This window comes from Podarcis tiliguerta (assembly GCF_965153285.1).
Source record: "Podarcis tiliguerta genome assembly, chromosome: 2".
NCBI classification, from domain to species: Eukaryota; Metazoa; Chordata; class Lepidosauria; order Squamata; family Lacertidae; genus Podarcis; species Podarcis tiliguerta.
In genome coordinates, this window is record NC_139535.1 from 100231002 (window position 1) to 100249573 (window position 18572).

General features: G+C 42.3%; 1 protein-coding gene and 1 long non-coding RNA gene across 3 annotated transcripts; one reads left to right on the forward strand and one right to left on the reverse strand.

The window, feature by feature from the left end:
- Positions 1 to 642: 642 nt before the first annotated feature.
- LOC310671546 (UPF0450 protein C17orf58 homolog) lies at positions 643 to 16346 on the reverse strand. 2 transcript variants are annotated; one of them, XM_083427796.1, is made up of 6 exons: positions 16196 to 16346; positions 8677 to 9285; positions 6002 to 6082; positions 4837 to 5028; positions 3810 to 3996; positions 643 to 1708 (listed from the first exon to the last, which is right to left on the reverse strand). In XM_083427796.1, exons 1-6 carry the CDS (start codon positions 16257 to 16259, stop codon positions 1633 to 1635), a joined length of 1209 nt encoding a protein of 402 aa, XP_083283922.1. In that variant the 5' UTR covers positions 16260 to 16346; the 3' UTR covers positions 643 to 1632. The 2 variants fall into 2 exon arrangements, with proteins under 2 accessions (XP_083283922.1, XP_083283923.1); XM_083427797.1 differs by having other exon boundaries at positions 964 to 2836; positions 16196 to 16345.
- On the forward strand, positions 6238 to 17804 carry LOC310671825. The gene is made up of 2 exons (XR_014508232.1): positions 6238 to 6868; positions 16811 to 17804. It is a non-coding gene; the product is annotated as an uncharacterized lncRNA (long non-coding RNA).
- Positions 17805 to 18572: the final 768 nt, after the last annotated feature.

The following is an 18572-nucleotide window of genomic DNA, read 5'->3' on the forward strand; positions in this document are numbered from 1 at the left end:
AAGTTTGGAAGCTTTTGCTTCTGCTTATAGTTAACTCTGGATCACAGTTAACCTGAGGGTCATGATTTAACACAAACTATGGCAGGCCCTGCTCCTGCCAACCTAGCAGTTCGAAAGCATGTCAAAGTGCAAGTAGATAAATAGGTACCGCTCCGGCAGGAAGGTAAACGGCCAGAAGTGGCTTAGTCATGCTGGCCACGTGACCCAGAAGCTGTACACCGGCTCCCTTGGCCAGTAAAGTGAGATGAGCGTCACAACCCCAGAGTCGGCCATGGCTGGACCTAATGGTCAAGGGTCCCTTTACCTTCATGGTTAAACAGGCCCACTTCGTAACCCACAGTTTGCAGTTCTTAGTTTTGAAGGTAAGCATAATTAGTGTTAAACCATGATCCTTGGTTTGGACAACACATGAAGCCTTGGTTAATTTAAAACCTTAGCTGCATGGCAGGAGAGCCCAGGAGGAGGCTAGGCTTGTCCTTTTAGTGCTAAATCACGGTTTAGCATTACATCCAAAGGCAGCCATTGTTCTGTTACATTTAGTGGAGCACGACTTACTTTTGATTTCACATCAACAGCACTTCTAAATTTTATTTTACTTTGAAGTAATTCTCTTCTTAGTAATTGGCATGTAAATCCGCAGGAACATTTTCCAGAGTTTTATTAATGACATTTGGTGGGGTTTTACTCATAATAAATATAACTACTGTTATAACTACTGTTATATCCAACGTCGTGAACGTTGGATAGTATGCTAGCTCCTTTTCTCAGTGCACAGTCCCGCAGCAGGTAGAAGTGGTTACATCTTGGAAGAACATACTGTGTAAACACACCCAAAGTGAACTAGTTACTGTGGGGACAAGAATCCAATCTAGATATCGCTGGGAGGTAAAAGGTAAGTGTAAGTACAACCAGAGTTGTCTTTTTTCACAGAAAGGGAACAAACCTAAGCTGAAATGCAGCCAGTGTTTTCAAGTATTTATCTCATGGCAATACGCTAAAAGCAAGGAAGAGAAGCAACTATATTTCACCATAGTTTTTTATGTCGTGTACCGTTAGACATATTAGTCTGACTACGTAGGAAATTAGCTAATACTGTTAAAGGGGGGATAGTACTCTCCAAAGAAATTTACATAGGCAGATATGGACAGAGATGTCACTCCTTTCGTTTTCCAACTCATAACAGGAATCGAGAGGCAGAAATGAGGGGAGTTTACCTGTTCTTACCACATCATGCAAAACAGCATTTTCAAAACTGCTGGGAAGAAGTATGTTTGGAGTTTCAGATCCTTTTACAAGTTTACATTGTAAACAAGGAATCTGTTGAGTTGCATTTCTGAAGAAAATAAACACACACAAAAGCCAAACATTTCAGATAAAGCAAGGGATTGATGCATTTTAATGTTACTCTCTTCACCTCCCAAGTCTGCTTTCATCAAACTTCAGTATATGTAGCACTAATCCTTATCTGAGTGTTTGAATGTTAGGAAAAGATAGACACATCTTAAACACGTTTACTCAGAAGTCTGTCCTAGAGGATTTACTAAGTGTTTTAGTGTATAGGATTGTACCAAGTGCTTGCATTACAGGAAATCCCCAGTTCAAATCTCAGCTTGGTCATGAAGTCATGAGGCTTTAGGAAAGACCTATCTCACACACACAAGAATAAAATGCCATGGAAGTAGAACTAAGCTCTCCAAAGCAGCAAGCTCTGCAAAGTAATTAAGAGGATCTCTGAACATCATTTTTATAATTAGTTTAATACAGGTACGTTAATAGCTACCTCATACTGATATAATCAAAATAGGTATTCGTCTTTTCTAGGAAGCAAGTTTTAAAACTACACTGGTCCTATAACAGCTCATCCTTTCCGCTGGTAATGGAAGAATCTGGCATCGTAGGCATTTAGATTTGAGTTAATTATAGAAAATAGTCTAATGGAATAAATGTAGGGAATAGCTGTATGCAGGCTGCCCCCTGTCCTCCCACTGGTCTGGGCTGCTGCCAGGAAGTCTCCTTTTGACAAAATAAAATGCCTTCATTCAAGATATCTTGGAAAAAATTCAATTCTGACATCTTGATTGTAAGTGTGCCATTTCCCCACACAATCTGAACCAACTCCTTTCCTTCCATTAATAAAATGCACTAACCTGTTATGAAATCATGACAGATCTAACGAGGAGACATTTCTGAATTGTTTTGCTGGTATAAGGTTGCAGCTCTCCTAGGTAATTCCAGTCAGAGCTTTTTTAAAAAAAACACTGAAACCCTACAATGGCAGAGAGTGCTTATGAAGCCTTCCATTCCCTTTCCATCTCTCATCAAGCAAAGACTTTTTTTTTCTTCTGAAACTTGAGCCGAAGAGCTGCATTTTTCCCCATTGCATACATATGCCCTGTTACTAAATTGGACCATTCTGATAGCAATATTGCTTTCTCTTAATAGTAACTACATCTTGGAGACATTGCTGTTGTAGAGAACATAGGCCTAGTTTTCTCCAAACATTCAGTTATCAACACTCAATGTTTCCTTGAAATGTTTGAATGCATTGTTTTCTACATAAGGCAGTTGCCTTTGTGAGATTAGTTGTGAAACTACCCCCAAAGCAGGTAACTCTTTGCATTTTTGCTTATGATTTATATGTGCCTAATTTCTTTGTACAATTGCCTGGGGGAAAATATCTATTAACAGAAGACACTTACCTTCTGGCCTGAGAGCTACAACATTCACCCAATGTTCTGCTTAGTTCATGGCTATTAAATTTGAACTTGAGGATGAATATGACTGCATAAGCTTTGTGTACTCTCAGGTCAGCAGAAACTCCCGCCATAAATTACTTCTGTTAACAAGCAGAAAGGAAGGTAAATAATGGCATGGCTTGTGCTAAAAACCCACTCTCCAAAGTACTATAGTGGGGATGTGGAATTGGGAAAGCCCAATTCCATAAGCAGGTTTACTTGTAGCTAAAATTCTATACGTTGTTTATTTTTAATCACATGCATTTCTGAACGTGCCAAAGAATGTATCATATTTTAAGAACGCAAACTCCCCAATATTAATGCCCCAAACTGTTGGTTTCTCATGGAAGCATGCATATTGCTGGCAACTTCAGCCATCATTTGATTTTCCGTTTGAGAGGTTTTTGTAGACTGCTTGCATTTCCTATGCTGTTTATTGCAGAGTTTGGATAATAACAAATCATAGTTTTGATCAAGCAAAGTACATAGCAGGCGAGCTAATTGGAATAGCTAGATGCCTAAACTTGATTTAATTTTAAGAATTGAGAATGAAATTATTCAGGACCACAACCTGGAAGATGCCTGGTAAGAAGCAAGTGTGCCTATATTATCACGTTTCATCATTTTCAGCTAAGAACTGTTCTTGTCATGTTGATTTGCACCTGTAGAAACTTGCCCAGGAGATGAAAATAATTAGTTTTGATGAAATATGTAATCCACTGAAGGGACTATGGTTAGAGACAGGTAGAAATACCGTTGTGAAAGTACATTATAAACAGGAAAGGGAGTAAGAAACTCAAAGCATGCGTTGACCATGAACAGTAGTGAATTCCAGAACCGCAGCTCAATCTTGAGATGCAAACAGGTTTGTTGTGGATTTTGTGTTGGCTGGTAGATTACTGAAGCCAATGAAAGCTCATGTCTCAATAACCTGGTTAGTCACTAGGGTGCCACAGCAAAAGAAACAAAAAAAACCCCACCACTCTTTTTTCCAGAGAAGCTGGAAAAGCCATGGCTGCTTCTAATTAACAGCTGCAAACCTGCTTCAGTCCCAGAGGAGCTGTACATCCTCACCCACATTTGGTGTGAGCTGCCTGTTGAACTTTCTGATGCCGCCTTCTGTTGAACCTTTTCATGTAGCTGTTGCCCCTCCAAAGCAGCCCGTCTCCTGGCCTCAGGTGCCCTCTGACATGCTCTTGCAGAACTGCCGGCAGCTGTCTTCTCCTGTGGTAGATCTGACCCATCGTTATGTATCTGCTTCCTGCAAAACAGCAAGCATCATGGGTGCCTTCTGGATGTTCGGCAGTGAACGTGGTGCAGGGCACATTTTGAGGTTCTGCATTTTACAGTTAACTTGATTATAAGGCTAATTAATGCCTGAGAGGTTGGCATCGCCAACCAAGTCTTCAGCAGTATTCCATCTTCCTGTTTAAAACCCGAGTTGAGGGACCCCATATTAATAGCACTTGTGTCTAACTTGCCAAAATGGCATTAGCTGAGGTCAGGGGACCATAACTGCAAGGGCCATTTGTCGTTCATTACCTAATCCCATATGCAACAAGCTCGGTTTGATTAACTCAAGAAGCTTTGGGAAAATAGAAACCTCACACTTTTAAAAAACAACAACAACCTATTGGTGTAATTAAAATCTAAAATACTGTATACACAACTTGAGTGGCTTTTGAATGTTGTGGCAGGAATGTTAAGTAGCTCAGTGCAAGAACATCTGCATTGCATGCAGAAGGTTGCAGGTATCTATTTCCAGGTAGATCAAGGAGAGAAATATGTCTGAAACCCTGGAGAGTTAGTATAAGGCAGCTTCCCGTCTTTCTGGCAGGGTTTCCCAAACTTGGGTCTCCAGCTGTTTTGGGACTACAACTCCCATCATCCCTAGCTAACAGGACCAGTGGTCAGGGATGATGAGAATTGTAGTCTGAAAACAGCTGGAGATCCAAGTTCAGAAAACACTGTTGTAAAAGAACTAGGGAAGTTTCTTTAGCAAAAATTAACACATTGTTTCTGCATTTTATTCTTTTCTCTCTCCTTGCCTGGCCCTGCTAACTTGGGCTGAGTTAGAAGAGAAAAGGCTGTGGTACATTACCAAGTTTAAAGTCCGGACAGGGTTTACTGCAGTTCAAGGTATTCACAACCATCATATGAACTCGTAAGAAGAAGCCATCAGGGGTGAAGTACAGGCGATTTATCTTGTATAGCCCACTGCTGCTCACCAACAGTGTCACCAAACTCGTTCCTTTATGAACCATGATGACATCATGAACAATCCCATTCACCACTTTTAAAAAAAGAGAGGAGCACGTAATTGATAGCTAGCCGGTACTAATTTTTCAACTGTTTGAAGCTGCTTGTAACACTCTATAAACTATTTTTCAATATAAGTTCGCTGCACAGTGCTCACCACAATAAAAAACAGCATAAAAACTAATTAAAATGTCAAAGTTAGAACTAATAAAAATAGTAAAAATTTACAATTGGTGAGTTTAATTCAACAACTGAATACATTATTCATAGTAAAATATGAGGCCGACCTGGGGGGAAAAGTTTTTTGAATATGTGGGTATTCAAAAATACAGCCTGATAAATTGCAGCCTCTGCAAACCACAACTACAACAGATTTCTGTCTCGATGTGACCTTCCCATCTGCTGAAGAAATGAAGCCATTTTACAGTACCCACGCTGGATAAAGATCCAAACAGCACTAACGTTGCAAAATTGTGGGGTAGCCCCTAACAAGCAAAGGATTTTAGGTATGCTAAAAACCAGACCATAATATTTGTGATATTTCCATGCAAAAATGACAAAAAAAATTAGTTGGGGGAAGGCAAAGAGATGGGGCCCCCGACCCCCTGGGGGCATTCCACGGAAACCCAGGGGTTCCCGTGGTATCTTAGGTGGTCAAAAGTAAAAGCATGTCAAGGAGCACTTTGTAAGAGTATGCACAGAGATGAAAACTACTACTGAGTACTCTGAAATGTATTTCCACGTGTTTCCATATTTCTACTCTGCCCTTTGGGGGTTGACAATAATGTTATCAATGGCAATGATAAAACTAGAATGTTAACTTCGCCATGGCCAAGTAAGTTGGAGGCTTGTACTAGCCCTGACTCGAAAGAGGAACAACTCTCTTGAGTGGAAAGAAAACTCTCTTCGGAGTGCTAGAAAACAGTTGCTGAAATTGCCCCAAGCCTGAAGTAAGACTTGTATGTAACAGAAGTATGACCGATTTAGTTGGAGCTGGGTGATCTTACCGAATTCGCTGCTGCAGAATGCCTCCACCTCTTCATGTTCCCTCCTGCAGTCTGTCAGGCACACCTCTGTATTGTCAGCATCTAGAGCAAGAACAAGAGTCCCATGGATGTACAGAAAGTTAACACTGAGCAGCTCCGTAGCAGGAAGGAATGGAAGCCCGTCTTACCCAAGCAACTAAGCAGTGGAGCAGACCAGTTTGTTAATGGCTCTAAAGTCATTCGTTTTCCTATCTAGCAGCCACCAAACTTCCAGTACCTCCTGTTGTGATATCAGAATGCTGACCTGATGCATTAATTGGATTTTTTCTCTCTCAAAAAAAAATATTGGAGCAAACAAAAACTCTCATGTGTGCAGATGCATTCAGGAGACCCAAATGCAACAGATCTCACACAGCAGAGAAACTTGAGTTGAAAAGCGAACTTTAAAGGTTTCTAGGCAGGGTTTCTGCCCAGGCTGAAGCCTGGAGAGGAACATCATTGAGGCTCCCAGCATGTCTGGTCTTTAGCCGGAGAGAAAGATGAAAAAGTGAATGGCAGCCGCGAGCTTCGTCCTTCCCCTTTCCCCATGAAGCCAAAGAAGGCTCGTTTACAGGGAGAGGGAGAGCTGGAGAATTTGGAGAGGCTGCAGTGGCTCTCCCCAGTGAAGCAGAAGATAGGATCCCCTGTGGGTGTAAGAAATTCTGTAGGGACGGAGGGAGAGGTGGGTAAGCTGAGGAAGAGAATCAGTTGGACTAGATGATCCCTGGGGTCCCTCCCAGCTGACAATACTATGATTCCACAATCCCTTCAGAACTTTGAATGTGTTTAAATAGCTACAGTTGAGTCATTTCATAGACTATACACGAACTACACACAGAAAATTAAGGGGTATGTGAGCATTTTTAAAGTGATACAGTGGGTTAAAGTGATACAGTGGGTTAAAGTGATACCTTGGGTTACAAGCGCTTTAGGTTACAAACATTTCAGGTTACAGACTCTGCTAACCCAGAAGTAGTACCTGTACTAAGATTTTCAGCTGCTTCTCTGGCTTAAAAAACATATTAAGAAATCACTGCAGTAATTTGTTCAGCTTTTCCAGAGCAGGGGCCGTGGCTTATTCAGTGCTTATAATACTGTCCCCTTATAATACTTTCAAATGCCTAACAAAACACTATCAAAAGGCTGAAACCAAGCATAGACTTTGTTCCTAAACCTTGAGCCCATATTAATTGCCAGATCCATACATTTAATTTGCATATGAACTAAACAATTGCCGCATGATTCTGGTTGGTTTCCCTCCCTTCCCCAATGAAGTTTGTTTTTAACTTCTTAATTTTCTACTGAATTTCTCATAAATGTAAGTTGTTCCTCCATTCGCACAGGAGGGAAGCGATTTCCACCGCCTACAGAACTTTGTGGAACACCTTGCTCCAATCAAAATAGTTGCCCGGTCCCTGGGACCAGATATACAAACAATGCAGGGGGCTGTGAAGAGTAGAAATGTATTATGTACCACGAGCTCTGTTCCATTAACAGAAAAAACATCAGGATCCAAGCCAGAGTTCGTTTCTCCTGGTAATATATGTTTCAGAAAACAAGATGAATTTCCAATTGTCTGTTGCAATAACTTTAAAGCTTGTTGCTTGCCAAGACACCTTTGTCAAGAAACAAATCCCGTGTCATCATGTATTTAACAACTAGTTGTTGTTTTTTCATTCATTTGCTCCATTGTCAGCCTTGCCAATTTCATTCTTTCTCAGACCTTTCGAAGCTATTAGCTTAGTTGGCTGTGTTCAAGCCTTGCATTGTCTGGCAGAAAGCTAGTGGCAAACAAGCACAGCTGCATATGTAGATTCTGTGTTTTGTTTTTCTGACGGTTTACCTGTGCAATCATATAAAGGTAAAAGGTAAAGGACGCCTGGATGGTTAAGTCCACTCAAAGGTGACTATGGGGTTGTGGCACCCATCTCGCTCTTCAGGCCAAGGGAGCCGGCGTTTGTCCAGACAGCTTTCCAGGTCATGTGGCCAGCATGACTAAACTACTTATAGCGCAATGGGACACCATGACAGAAACCAGAGTGCACAGAAATTGCCATCTAGTGTCACATTGTATATTGCACTTAAGGCACACTTAAAACGTTTTATTTGCAGTTGGATAGCTGAGTCCTAGACAAATAGACAGCTCCTGCTATGCTCCGAAGGCCTGCAAAAATAAATGGGCCTTAAGCTGACAAATGCATAAGTATGTGGGGAATGATCGGATCTGTACTGGGTTCACGCAGCTATTTTGAAATGAAAAGCAGGAAGTGAGTGGCTTGTATACTTACTACTCTGGCTATTTTAAAGCATTAATTTGACCACCTTTTACTACAGCATTTACTACTGGGAGTGGCGGATGCTACCATGGTACGTACTACTTGCGGTGGGATATATTGCACATGGTATTTAAATGCTAGGGGAAACGAAGCCGCTATTATCCAATAGAATACACTGAAAATGAATGAGCTGTTTTACGTGAGAGGTCCGATTAAGGCTCACAATCTTCTGAGCTTAAAAAACCTGATCGTACGTGTGCTTATTTGGAAGTAGGCGCCAGTAAAATCAGTGGCACTCCCAAGCTAGTGTGAGCGGGTTTAGGATTGCCGCCTAAAGCTGTAAATGGACTTAAGGTGAGCAGCAAAGCCCTGCTTCCTTACCGTTCTTTGAGACACTGTGGTGATACGGCAAGCTTGACGCCTGTCGGTTTGTGAGCCAGGAGGGATCGGTGGCATTTCCCAGCAAACGGCTGGGCTTCTCATAGGGATTGATCTTGCCAGGCCGATGGAGGCGATCCAAACTTCCAGAACGTTGCCCGGGGCTTGACCCTGCGTTCTTGAAAGGGTGAGCTTCTGCCAACAATCTACCCTGGCGATGGGAATAGGCAGGGGGCCGGAAGTAGGCAGAGATGCTGTTGGCTGCTTTCAGTTGCAGCCTATCCGTGTGCATTCGGTTTGTTTGACTGAAGTTAATGGCGGGGAGAATGCTCTCCTGGCGGCTCTCGGAAGGGAAGCCCTTGGCATCCTGAATGGGCTCCTTCCTTAAACCTGTGTGGTTCTCTACTGAATATTTGACCTTTTTCTTCTTGTCCCGGGACAGCGGGTGCGTCTGTTCGGCTTTCCCTTTCCCCAGGTCTTCTGGAGGCAGTGTCTGGTCCTCAGTGCTGCCGCCTCTTAGTGGAGACTTACTCTGGCTTGGTGTGGAGCCGATGGACCCATACATGTCTTTGCTGAACGGCTGGATAGACTTTCCAGCATATGGCAGGGGCCCTGCATTTGAGAGAGAGAGGGAGGGAGGGGTTAAAATGCAACTCGAGCAGCGATCCAAGTTCCATGGGTGCAGCAATCACTCTTCCCTTCTATGGCAAGGCCTTAACGTACTATGGAGGAGAGCACGACTGTGTTTATTTAAGTTTCCTAGTGGAAGTCAAAGTTGGTGACTAATGAGATGTTAAGGGGGATTCATGGATGTTCGTGGGATTACCCTGCTCCTTTGCATTTGCCTTTAAGCATTTTACAGGCAGTACATTTGTACAGTGGTACCTCGGGTTACAGACGCTTCAGGTTACAGACTCCGCTAACCCAGAAATAGTACCTCGGGTTAAGAACTTTGCTTCAGGATGAGAAGAGAAATCACACAGCAGGGGCGCTAAAGTGGTGCTTCAGGTTAAGAATAGTTTCAGGTTAAGAACGGACCTCCTGAACGAATTAAGTTCTTAACCCGAGGTACCACTGTACACCGCTGAAATGGTCCTGCTACCTCTGAAGGATCTGGTAAACCTCCGGGTATAGGGCAGTATATAATTTCAATAAATAATAATAATCATAATAAATGCAAATCATACAAGCAAATCATAAGCAGACCAGCCACTTCTTAGCCTGCCTTTTCCTCCTCCTCTGTCTCCTTGTGTGGTGCATTTTGGTCAGGGACTTCATTGGAAGAACAGGACTGAGTGGTAGCTGCTACATCAGGGCAGCTGTCCTTGGGTCTCAGCAGCCACATTTGATTTTGTGCCAGCTTCTAGTTCCTAAAACACTACCATATCCATGAATGCCAGTGAAGAAACTCAACGGCATTTGTCTATTTTCTACTGCCCTAGAGCAATCTTCTCTAATCTGGGGTATCCAGATCTGCAACTCCCATCATCCCCAGGCAGCAGTACCAATGCTCAAGGGCCCTGGAGTTGGACAACTGGAGGAAACAAGACTGGGGGGAGCCTGTTTAGAGCCTCCATATAACTTTAAATTGCTACTGTGGTGAAACTGTTAGGCTAGCTGAGCATCTTTCCAGTTCAGGCCTCAGCGCTGCAGAACAATGTATTGCGTTGTGTGTTTTAAAAAAAGAAAACCCAGCTGTGGACAAGCGGAAGCATGGAAACCTAGAATTATTTCCCCCCCTGTTTTCGTTACAAATTAAAAGCACGATTTATAAACAAACTCCTCTCTAAAAAAAGAATGCTGAATGTCCAGGGAGCATCCGGGGAGCAGGGTTCACACTGCATCCTGGTCCGATTGTTTAAAAGTCCCTGACAAACATGGCTATTTGATTTTCCCATCCACAGGAAGCTCTGTTGACAATGTTGTCTGCTCTGCTTAAGCCCTGTCACCAGCTCTGCATATTGATGAATAATTCTTCTGCCTAAGATTTAGATCCCCAAGATGCAAAGGCAGTTGTCTGAGAACCCTAAAAACCGAACTATAATGTCCCATCTGCTGTTTGTTACAAATTACAATCTGATCCTAACTGTGTTTATTCAGATGCCCCATTCATTGCTTGGATCGATTTCCGAGAAGGAACGCTTAACACCGCACCTTCAGTTCTGGGATGCTCAGTCTCCAAAACCAACTTTTATGTATTCCCCTTTCAGCTTGCAAATAGCAGCGCAGTTTAAGCTTTGAAACTGGTTTATCCACAGTCAAGTTAACTCTCTGCTTGGCCATATTAACAACTTTGAATTCAAAATACTTCATACAAGTAATTTAACTCAACGTAGATAAGCAACTGTGATTTTGTTACAAAATATGCACAATTATAATAGCAGGCAGCCTATTTCTTAGCAGCTGAATAAGAGGAAAGTTTATTAGGGAGGTCTGACCTTTTTACTAATGGAAGCTAAAAAAAACCAATGATGGTGAGCTCTCAGTTGTATTTTGTTACTGCCACAAGCTGGCGATACAAAACGGGCAACTTCCCAGACCTGGTTTTATGCCGGTTCCATGGAGAATGAGCTTTCCCACCCCCCACCCCGCCGGCAGGATGGTTTGTAGGTTTGTGGGTGGGTGATTGCATTATTCCAACCCTTCTTTCCCACATTTAGATGGTCAATATAGAGAATTTATATATATAAGATACTCAAACAAATATTCACAACTCCCACTGTTGATTCTGTCTGCTGATTTAACTCCAGTTCTGAAGTCTCTTGCCAGTTGACATTGTCATTGATATGCTCTTTCCCATGACCACAGCTGGTGAGAGTAAAGATTGCCCTGATTCCGCCTGCGAAGGCAGAACATTGCCATGAAGGGAGAGGAAAATCCCTTGCAGGCCAAATGGTGGCTTTTCCATCTAACCATGCCCATTTCTCCCCACCCTGCACTCCTTTGATTGAACAGACCCACCACTTCTGTTTTTTAGTCCATCGCATGTGATTCCGAGGGGTAGGTTGTCATGTAATGGGTTGCGCTTTTATCAGATGGCGCTTTTTCCTGTCCGTATATTCTCGGGTGCCCCATTTACCGTAGAGCTAAGTGTTCATATGCACAAGGGCCAACTGCATGCCGTGCGAAAAGGAAAGTTCAGGGTTGCACAGAACTCAGCTACACAGCTGCAAATAAAGCGTTTTAAATGGGCTGCAAAGCGCAATATGCAAATGTGACACTAGATGGCGAAGGTGAGCAATGCAAAATTGCAATGTATTTTTCAAAACTTTTTTTTAAAGCATTTTCATGGCTTTTTTTTTTTAATGTGTTTAGATTTCACCGCAGTCTCATCCCAGGGTGTTCTAATGAATCATATACCTTTCCTTAGTGCAGATGGGGCCTAGGACTCTTCAGTTTTATCACTAAACAGTTGTGGTTTCTCCCAAAGAATCCTGGGAACTGTAGTTTGTGCTGGGTGCTGAGAATTGCTAGGAGACCCCTGTTCCCCCTCACATAGCTACCATTCTCAGGGTAGTTTAACAATCAATCCCTGTTCCCTGAGAACTATGAGAACAGTAGCTCTGTGAGAATAGGGGCCTCTGAACAATTCTCAGCACTTTTAGCAAACCACCGTTGCCAAGATACTTTGGGAGCAGCCATGGCTGCTTAAAGGGCCATGATACTGCTTTAAATGTGTTGGCAAGTGGAGCCCTGAATTCAAATCCCTGCTCAGCTCCAAAGACCGGTGGGTGAACTTGGGCCGGTCACTTTCTCTCTCAACTTAACCTAACCTCACAAGGGACTCAGCTATAAAGCTGCAAATAAAACGTTTGAAGTACGTTTGAAGTGCAATATACAATGTGACACTAGATGGCGATGGCGAGCCTTATGGAAAATTCAATGTGTTTTTAAAAACGCTTTTTTGAAAAAGCATTTTCAGAACGTTTTTTATATGTGTGTTGTTGTTTTGGGAGGTAGCCAATAAAGCATGCTGCTTGGAGGTCCTTTGAGGAAAGGCAGGATAAAAAGGCAAATGTTGATCTTTTTATATTTCCAATTACAGCTCTTCCCCTCTTGTGCAATGATTGACTCGGCCTGATCTGCTCTAGCTAATTCTGACCTAGAAGAATGTAATACAGGCATTCTGCTTTATACTTTTCTGGATCTCCAGGATCCTTATCACTATCAGAAGGAGCCCTAGATCTATGAGTGCTGCTGCCAGGCTTGGGAAAATTTCCCAGTAGAGTCCCCCTCCCCACACAAAACAGATGAACATAGTGCAAGAATGCCCAAAGTGTATGATGTATCGTCGTCATCCTCATTCTAGAACCACACATTTTATTTTATACAAAAGCATTTTTAAACTGTGGAATATTAAAATATTCACTAAGCTATGTATATTAGGAGGAGGAGGAAGAGGGGTCTCTGTGTGAATAATTTTAATACATTAATTTTAAATAAAATACACATAGGTGACTTGGAGCACAGCTGTCTGCTTTGCATTGTTTACTCCCTGCATTGCTCACATAGAGTTCAGTGAGGCTCATTCACCAGTAAGAATGCATAAGACTGCAAGTTTAGCCCAAGCACAAGGGAGGAAAAAATTAAACTGGGATGAAGCAGGTTTCGGGCTGGGAATGTCCTTCACCCGAAACACTGGAATCATAGAGTTGGAAGGGATCCTGACGGTCATCTAGTCTAACCCCCTTGCAAAGCAGAAATATGCAGCTGCCCCATACAAGGATCGAACCTGCAACCTTGACATCATCAGATCCATATTATGTTTTTATGTGTGTTCCTAGCTGTCAATTTACAGATTTGAAAATAAGGGACCAGCAGCCTTGAAAATAAGGGGCCAGCAGCCTTGAGAATAAGGGACCAGCAGTCAAAATAAGGGGCCTGCAGCCTCACCTGTTCCAGGCACTCCAGTCTTCCTGAGCTCCTGCAGTCTGGTCAAACTCATGCTGGTAGCTTCGAGAACACTGTCCAACCAACTTTATAACCAGAGGTTCAACTGAATAGAATCTGAATCACATGCACCACAAGGCCTATGCAGCCTCAACTTAAGATGGCTCCCCGGCCTGGCTTTGCACTGCAACGTTTGCAGCAGCACGTGCAACAAAATGGCGTCCAGCATTCAAAAAACCCCTCAGCTTGCATTAACTAGCCACACACAAGGCATGCAAGCTCTACCCCCCAGTCGTTCTTAGACTTCTTATTGGGTGAGCAACACAGCCAAGCAACACAGTTGGAGCCCAGGGAGGGAGGGAGAGGAGCTGCTTCCTTTGAAATTTAAGGGACATAATTTAAGGGACATCTATCAATAGGGGTCAGCAGCGGGATATGGCGCTGGAATAAGGGACTGTCCCTTCAAATAAGGGACACTTGACAGCTATGTGTGTGTTGGAAGCTCCCCGGAGCGACTGGGACAACCCAGTCAGATGGGTGGGGTACAAATAATGGGATGATAATGATTATGATTATGATGATTTATTATTAACCAACTGAGCTATTCAGTCAGTGCAGATAACAATGGGCTAGATGGACCAGTAGTCTCACTCGGTCGAAGGCTATGTTGCTAGGGAAGGCGTCAAGCAGCTCTTCTGCAAATTCTCTCTCTTTCTCTCTTATCTCTCTCTTCTTTTCCCCCCCTTCCTCTCCTATCTCTGGAGGCTTAGGATTCGCTGCACTATCTCGCCAGCGTGAGGAACAAATGGTCATAGTCCCTGTTGCGCTAGGGTTGTCATATGTCTGTTTTCTCCTGAACATGCCCAGGGTCCCAAGGATGAAATTTACCATTCAGGTGGGGGATTTTCATTTTAAAATGGCAAATTGTCTGGGTTTTCGCAAACAGAATCGAGAAGTGTGTGTGTCCAAAAAAAGCTCAACAACTCTTTGTGTCTGGATTTCTACTTCTTGAAATATGGCAACCCTACAGCCTCACCACCTCACCAATTGTCATAATTTAGATGCCATGGAAGGGGCAACTTTTATAGATGTCTCTATTCTGCTAGTCCAGAAACACACACACACACACACACACACACACACACACACACACACATATATACAGAATTAACATCCCAAACAGGCCAGAGGCTAGTGCACAGTTTTTCTCCCTCAGGCGCGTACACAGGTGCAAAGGTTCCTTCCCAAGGCTCGGGGGGGGGGGCGTTGAGGGTTGCCACAAGTCCGGAATCTTCCGGACGCAGCCGGAATACTGCAGTCAGCAGTGGTGTCTGGCTGGAAATCGGGGGTATGTCCGTGAAAATCCAGACGTACAACAACCTGTGTTGGTGTTTTTGCTGATTTTCCATGAACATATCTCAAAAACGTCATTCTCAACAACTTTGGCCAATAGTTATAATAAGAATAACAATTAAGCTCAACAACTTCGGGTAATAATAAGAATAATAAAAGCTCAACAACTTTGGCATAATAATAACAGCCCAACAACTTTGGGCAATGATATTAATAATAATAATAGCTCAACAATTTTGGCCAGTAATAGTAACAATAATAAAGCTCAACAACCTTGGGCAAGAATAATATTATTATTATTATTATTATTATTATTATTATTATTATTATTATTAGCTCAACAACTTTGAGCAGCAATAATAATAATAATAATAATTTAAATAGCGCAACAACTTTGGGCAATAATAATCAGTCCTTTTTTTCTGAGGGGATGCAGGGGTACACATACTCCTAAACAATTTGCGAATCTTTGTACTTTTGTCCATTTACTGTATTTATTTTTCCCGATCTGAACTACATAATGGTGATTTTCTTGAGTCAAAATGAGAGTACCCCCCTAAACATTTCTTTTAGAAAAAAGCACAGATGATAATAATACTGTAATAGTAAAGCTCAATAATTGTGGGTAATAATAAGAATAATAAAAGCTCAACAACTCTGGCCAATGATACTATTAAGAATAATAAAGCTCAATAACTGTGGATAATAATAATAATAATAATAATAGCAGCTCATCAGCTTTGGCTAATAATAATAATAATAATAATAAAGCTCAAAAACTGTGGATGATAATAATAATAATAGCTCATCAGCTTTGGCCAATAATAATAATAATAATAAAGCTCAATAACTGTGGATAATAATAATAATAATAGCAGCTCATCAGCTTTGGCTAATAATAATAATAAAGCTCAATAACTGTGGATGATAATAATAATAATAATAATAATAATAATAATAATAATAATAATAATAATAATAATAATAGCAGCTCATCAGCTTTGGCTAATAATAATAATAAAGCTCAATAACTGTGGATAATAATAATAATAATAATAATAATAATAATAATAATTGCAGCTCATCAGCTTTGGCTAATAATAATAATGCTCCACAACTTTGCTCAGAAAAGCTGCACGACTTTTCTGTGAGGCGAATTCCCTCCGCGTCTGTGGGAAGGGCTGCAGCTGGTGCAGGCGAAAGTTGGGCAGGAGGAAGGGAAGCGCGTGAGTGCGTGTCTGTCCCCGCGGGGCCTCCTCGGCTGCTGGCAATACCTTACCTGCCCCAGAGCTGAAGGGGAAGCCCAACGCGAAGCCCAGCAGCCAAAGACCTGGGGATGTCATTGTGAAGGAAATCTTTTTCCAAACTCCAAGGGAGCCAGAGTGTCTCTCTCTCTCTCTTCCTTTCTCTCTCTTTTGGCCCTTCCCCCTGTTCATGCTAATGAGAGGCATCCTTAGGGGAAACGGGAATCAGTCACTCCCTGGAGCAAGACCCAGCTTTTTTTATTATTATTATCATCATCGTTTGTTTTATTTACTTATATTTTATTGAAGCGATTTCCATTAAAAGAAATACAGAGAAAAAGAAAAGTAAAGGGGGGGAGGGGGAAAGAACAACAAAGACACACATATAAAAAATAGAATGTGCAAAAATGCACTATGCAACATTCCCACACGTTCTTCTAGAAATTGGTACGGTTTTGTTATCCTAATACTTATGTAAAGGTTAATGGCCTAGTGCATTTGTATACAATCCTTCTGGGTATTATCATATTTATCTAAGTGTGTGCCCAGTAGCAGTCAGTTCAGAGGTTGCGAGTGATGCCAGTCAATTAACGGGTATCGTATCTTTTATTTTTCCAATTAATCAATATCAGTCTCTTGGCCATCTTTAGGGCACAGTTCCTGGGAGCACCCTGGCTCTGCAATCTTGTCAAGGAGCATCTTCCTCCAACTAACCCTGGTCCGATAATGGCAGCAAGGGCCTGAAATAATCCAGGGAGGGGTGGACAGGAAAAGAAGAGACTAAAAGAATCAAGAAAACTGCCAAAGCGCTAAAAAAGATTAAACAGAAGCCAAACTGGAATGAATATTACAATTAACCATAATAATTAATGTTTGGCAGAGAAGAAGGAAGACAATCGGAGCCAATATTCAAACTTGGAAAGAAAATTGGAAATACGGACAGGGGGTGATTAATGGCTGCTGCTGAAGAAATATTGAAAGAAGATAAGAGATCAAATGTGATTCACTGGGAGAGGAAGAAAAATAAGATATTGAAAAAGAACCATTACCACTTTGGACTGGAATCACGGGGCGTATACAAAAAAAAAAAGGAAAGTGTTATCCCACTTCCTCTGAGTGCTATGGGAGATCATTTATGGAGATGAAAGGATTTATTAACAGACCAGTGACAGTTTAACAGCCCGCGAGAGACGAATGGAGCCAGATAAGAGTAGAAACACGATTTTGGAGGATGGGAAGAATGGCAAGAGGAACATTGGGGCTGTGGGATGTACCTCCAGCTGCCAATAACAGTATAAAGAGGAAGATGAGAGAAAATGGAGATATATGAGCTATCTTGGCAAATAGAGGGAAAACAAAAAGCAAACTAATTGATCTGAGGTTTAGTCGAAAGAAGGAGGAGACTGAAATAGTGGTACCATGCAGAAAGGAGCAAGCAGACTCTTCCCCAAGCAGACCAGGTGTGTAGACGTTGCTGAACTACAACTCCCATCATCCCTGGCCATTGACCATGCTTGCTGGTGCTGAGGAGAGTGGTTGTTCAGCACCATCTGGAGAGTCAAAGATTCCCCCCACCCATAGGAGACAATTCCTAAGGGCTGAGATCCCTTCAAGACCCCCCAATAAAATCCTTCCCCAAGTCAATAGGCATTGCCATTCAAATGGGGTTTGCGTGTGTGCTGCATCTTGTGACTGATTATTCCGGTGGTCCTAAGATAGGCAGAGGACCATTTACTTATGGGGCATAATGAAATTGATTTGAGAGGCATCGGGGCCATGGAAACCTCTGGCCTTTTGTACAGCCAGAATGGAGCCCACAGTACAAAGATAAAGAGTTGTCGCTCCATTTCCCTGGGCCTCTGACCCTGCCCAACACTGGCCTATGGCCCCTGGAAGGATCCCTCCAAAAAAATGCAGTTTTATGATGTTTCCGCACACTCTTTCTCTCTCTATATATATAAATTGTGTGTGTCTCTCTCTCTCTCTGTGTGTGTGTGCATATAAAACTTGAAATCACTAGAGGTATACCCACAATTATGGTAGGTTTGAATAATGGATTAGACCAGTTCATTTAAAGCAGTGTTTCCAAAATGTGGGTCCACCTGTTTTTGGACTACAATTCCCATCATCTCTGACCACTGGTCTTGCTAGTTTAGGGATGATGGGAGTTGTAGTCCAAAAACAGCGGGAGACTCAAGTTTGGGAAACACTGGTTTAGGATGATGCCTCCCCAGCTGTCGCCATTGGCTGCAGAGTGCTTGTGATGTCGCAATAGCACTTGGTAGCTGAGTGGATACAAGGGCAGGCCAAGGAGAAAACCCTTTTCTACTGCCCAGCAGAACACAGCTGGCAACAGCTGTGATATTCAGCAGTGTCTGGTCCCCCCCCCCTTTTCTTCCCTTTGGAGTAGGT

Bases quoted from the DNA above. Each gene is read 5' to 3' on its own strand.
- LOC310671546 (XM_083427796.1), bottom strand. From the start codon at position 16,259: ATGACATCCCCAGGTCTTTGGCTGCTGGGCTTCGCGTTGGGCTTCCCC. The intron at 9,286-16,195 runs GTAAGGTATTGC...TCTCAAATGCAG, and splicing joins CCCCTTCAGCTCTGGGGCAG to GGCCCCTGCCATATGCTGGA. The intron at 5,029-6,001 runs GTAAGATCACCC...TTTTTTTAAAAG, and splicing joins ATTCTGCAGCAGCGAATTCG to TGGTGAATGGGATTGTTCAT.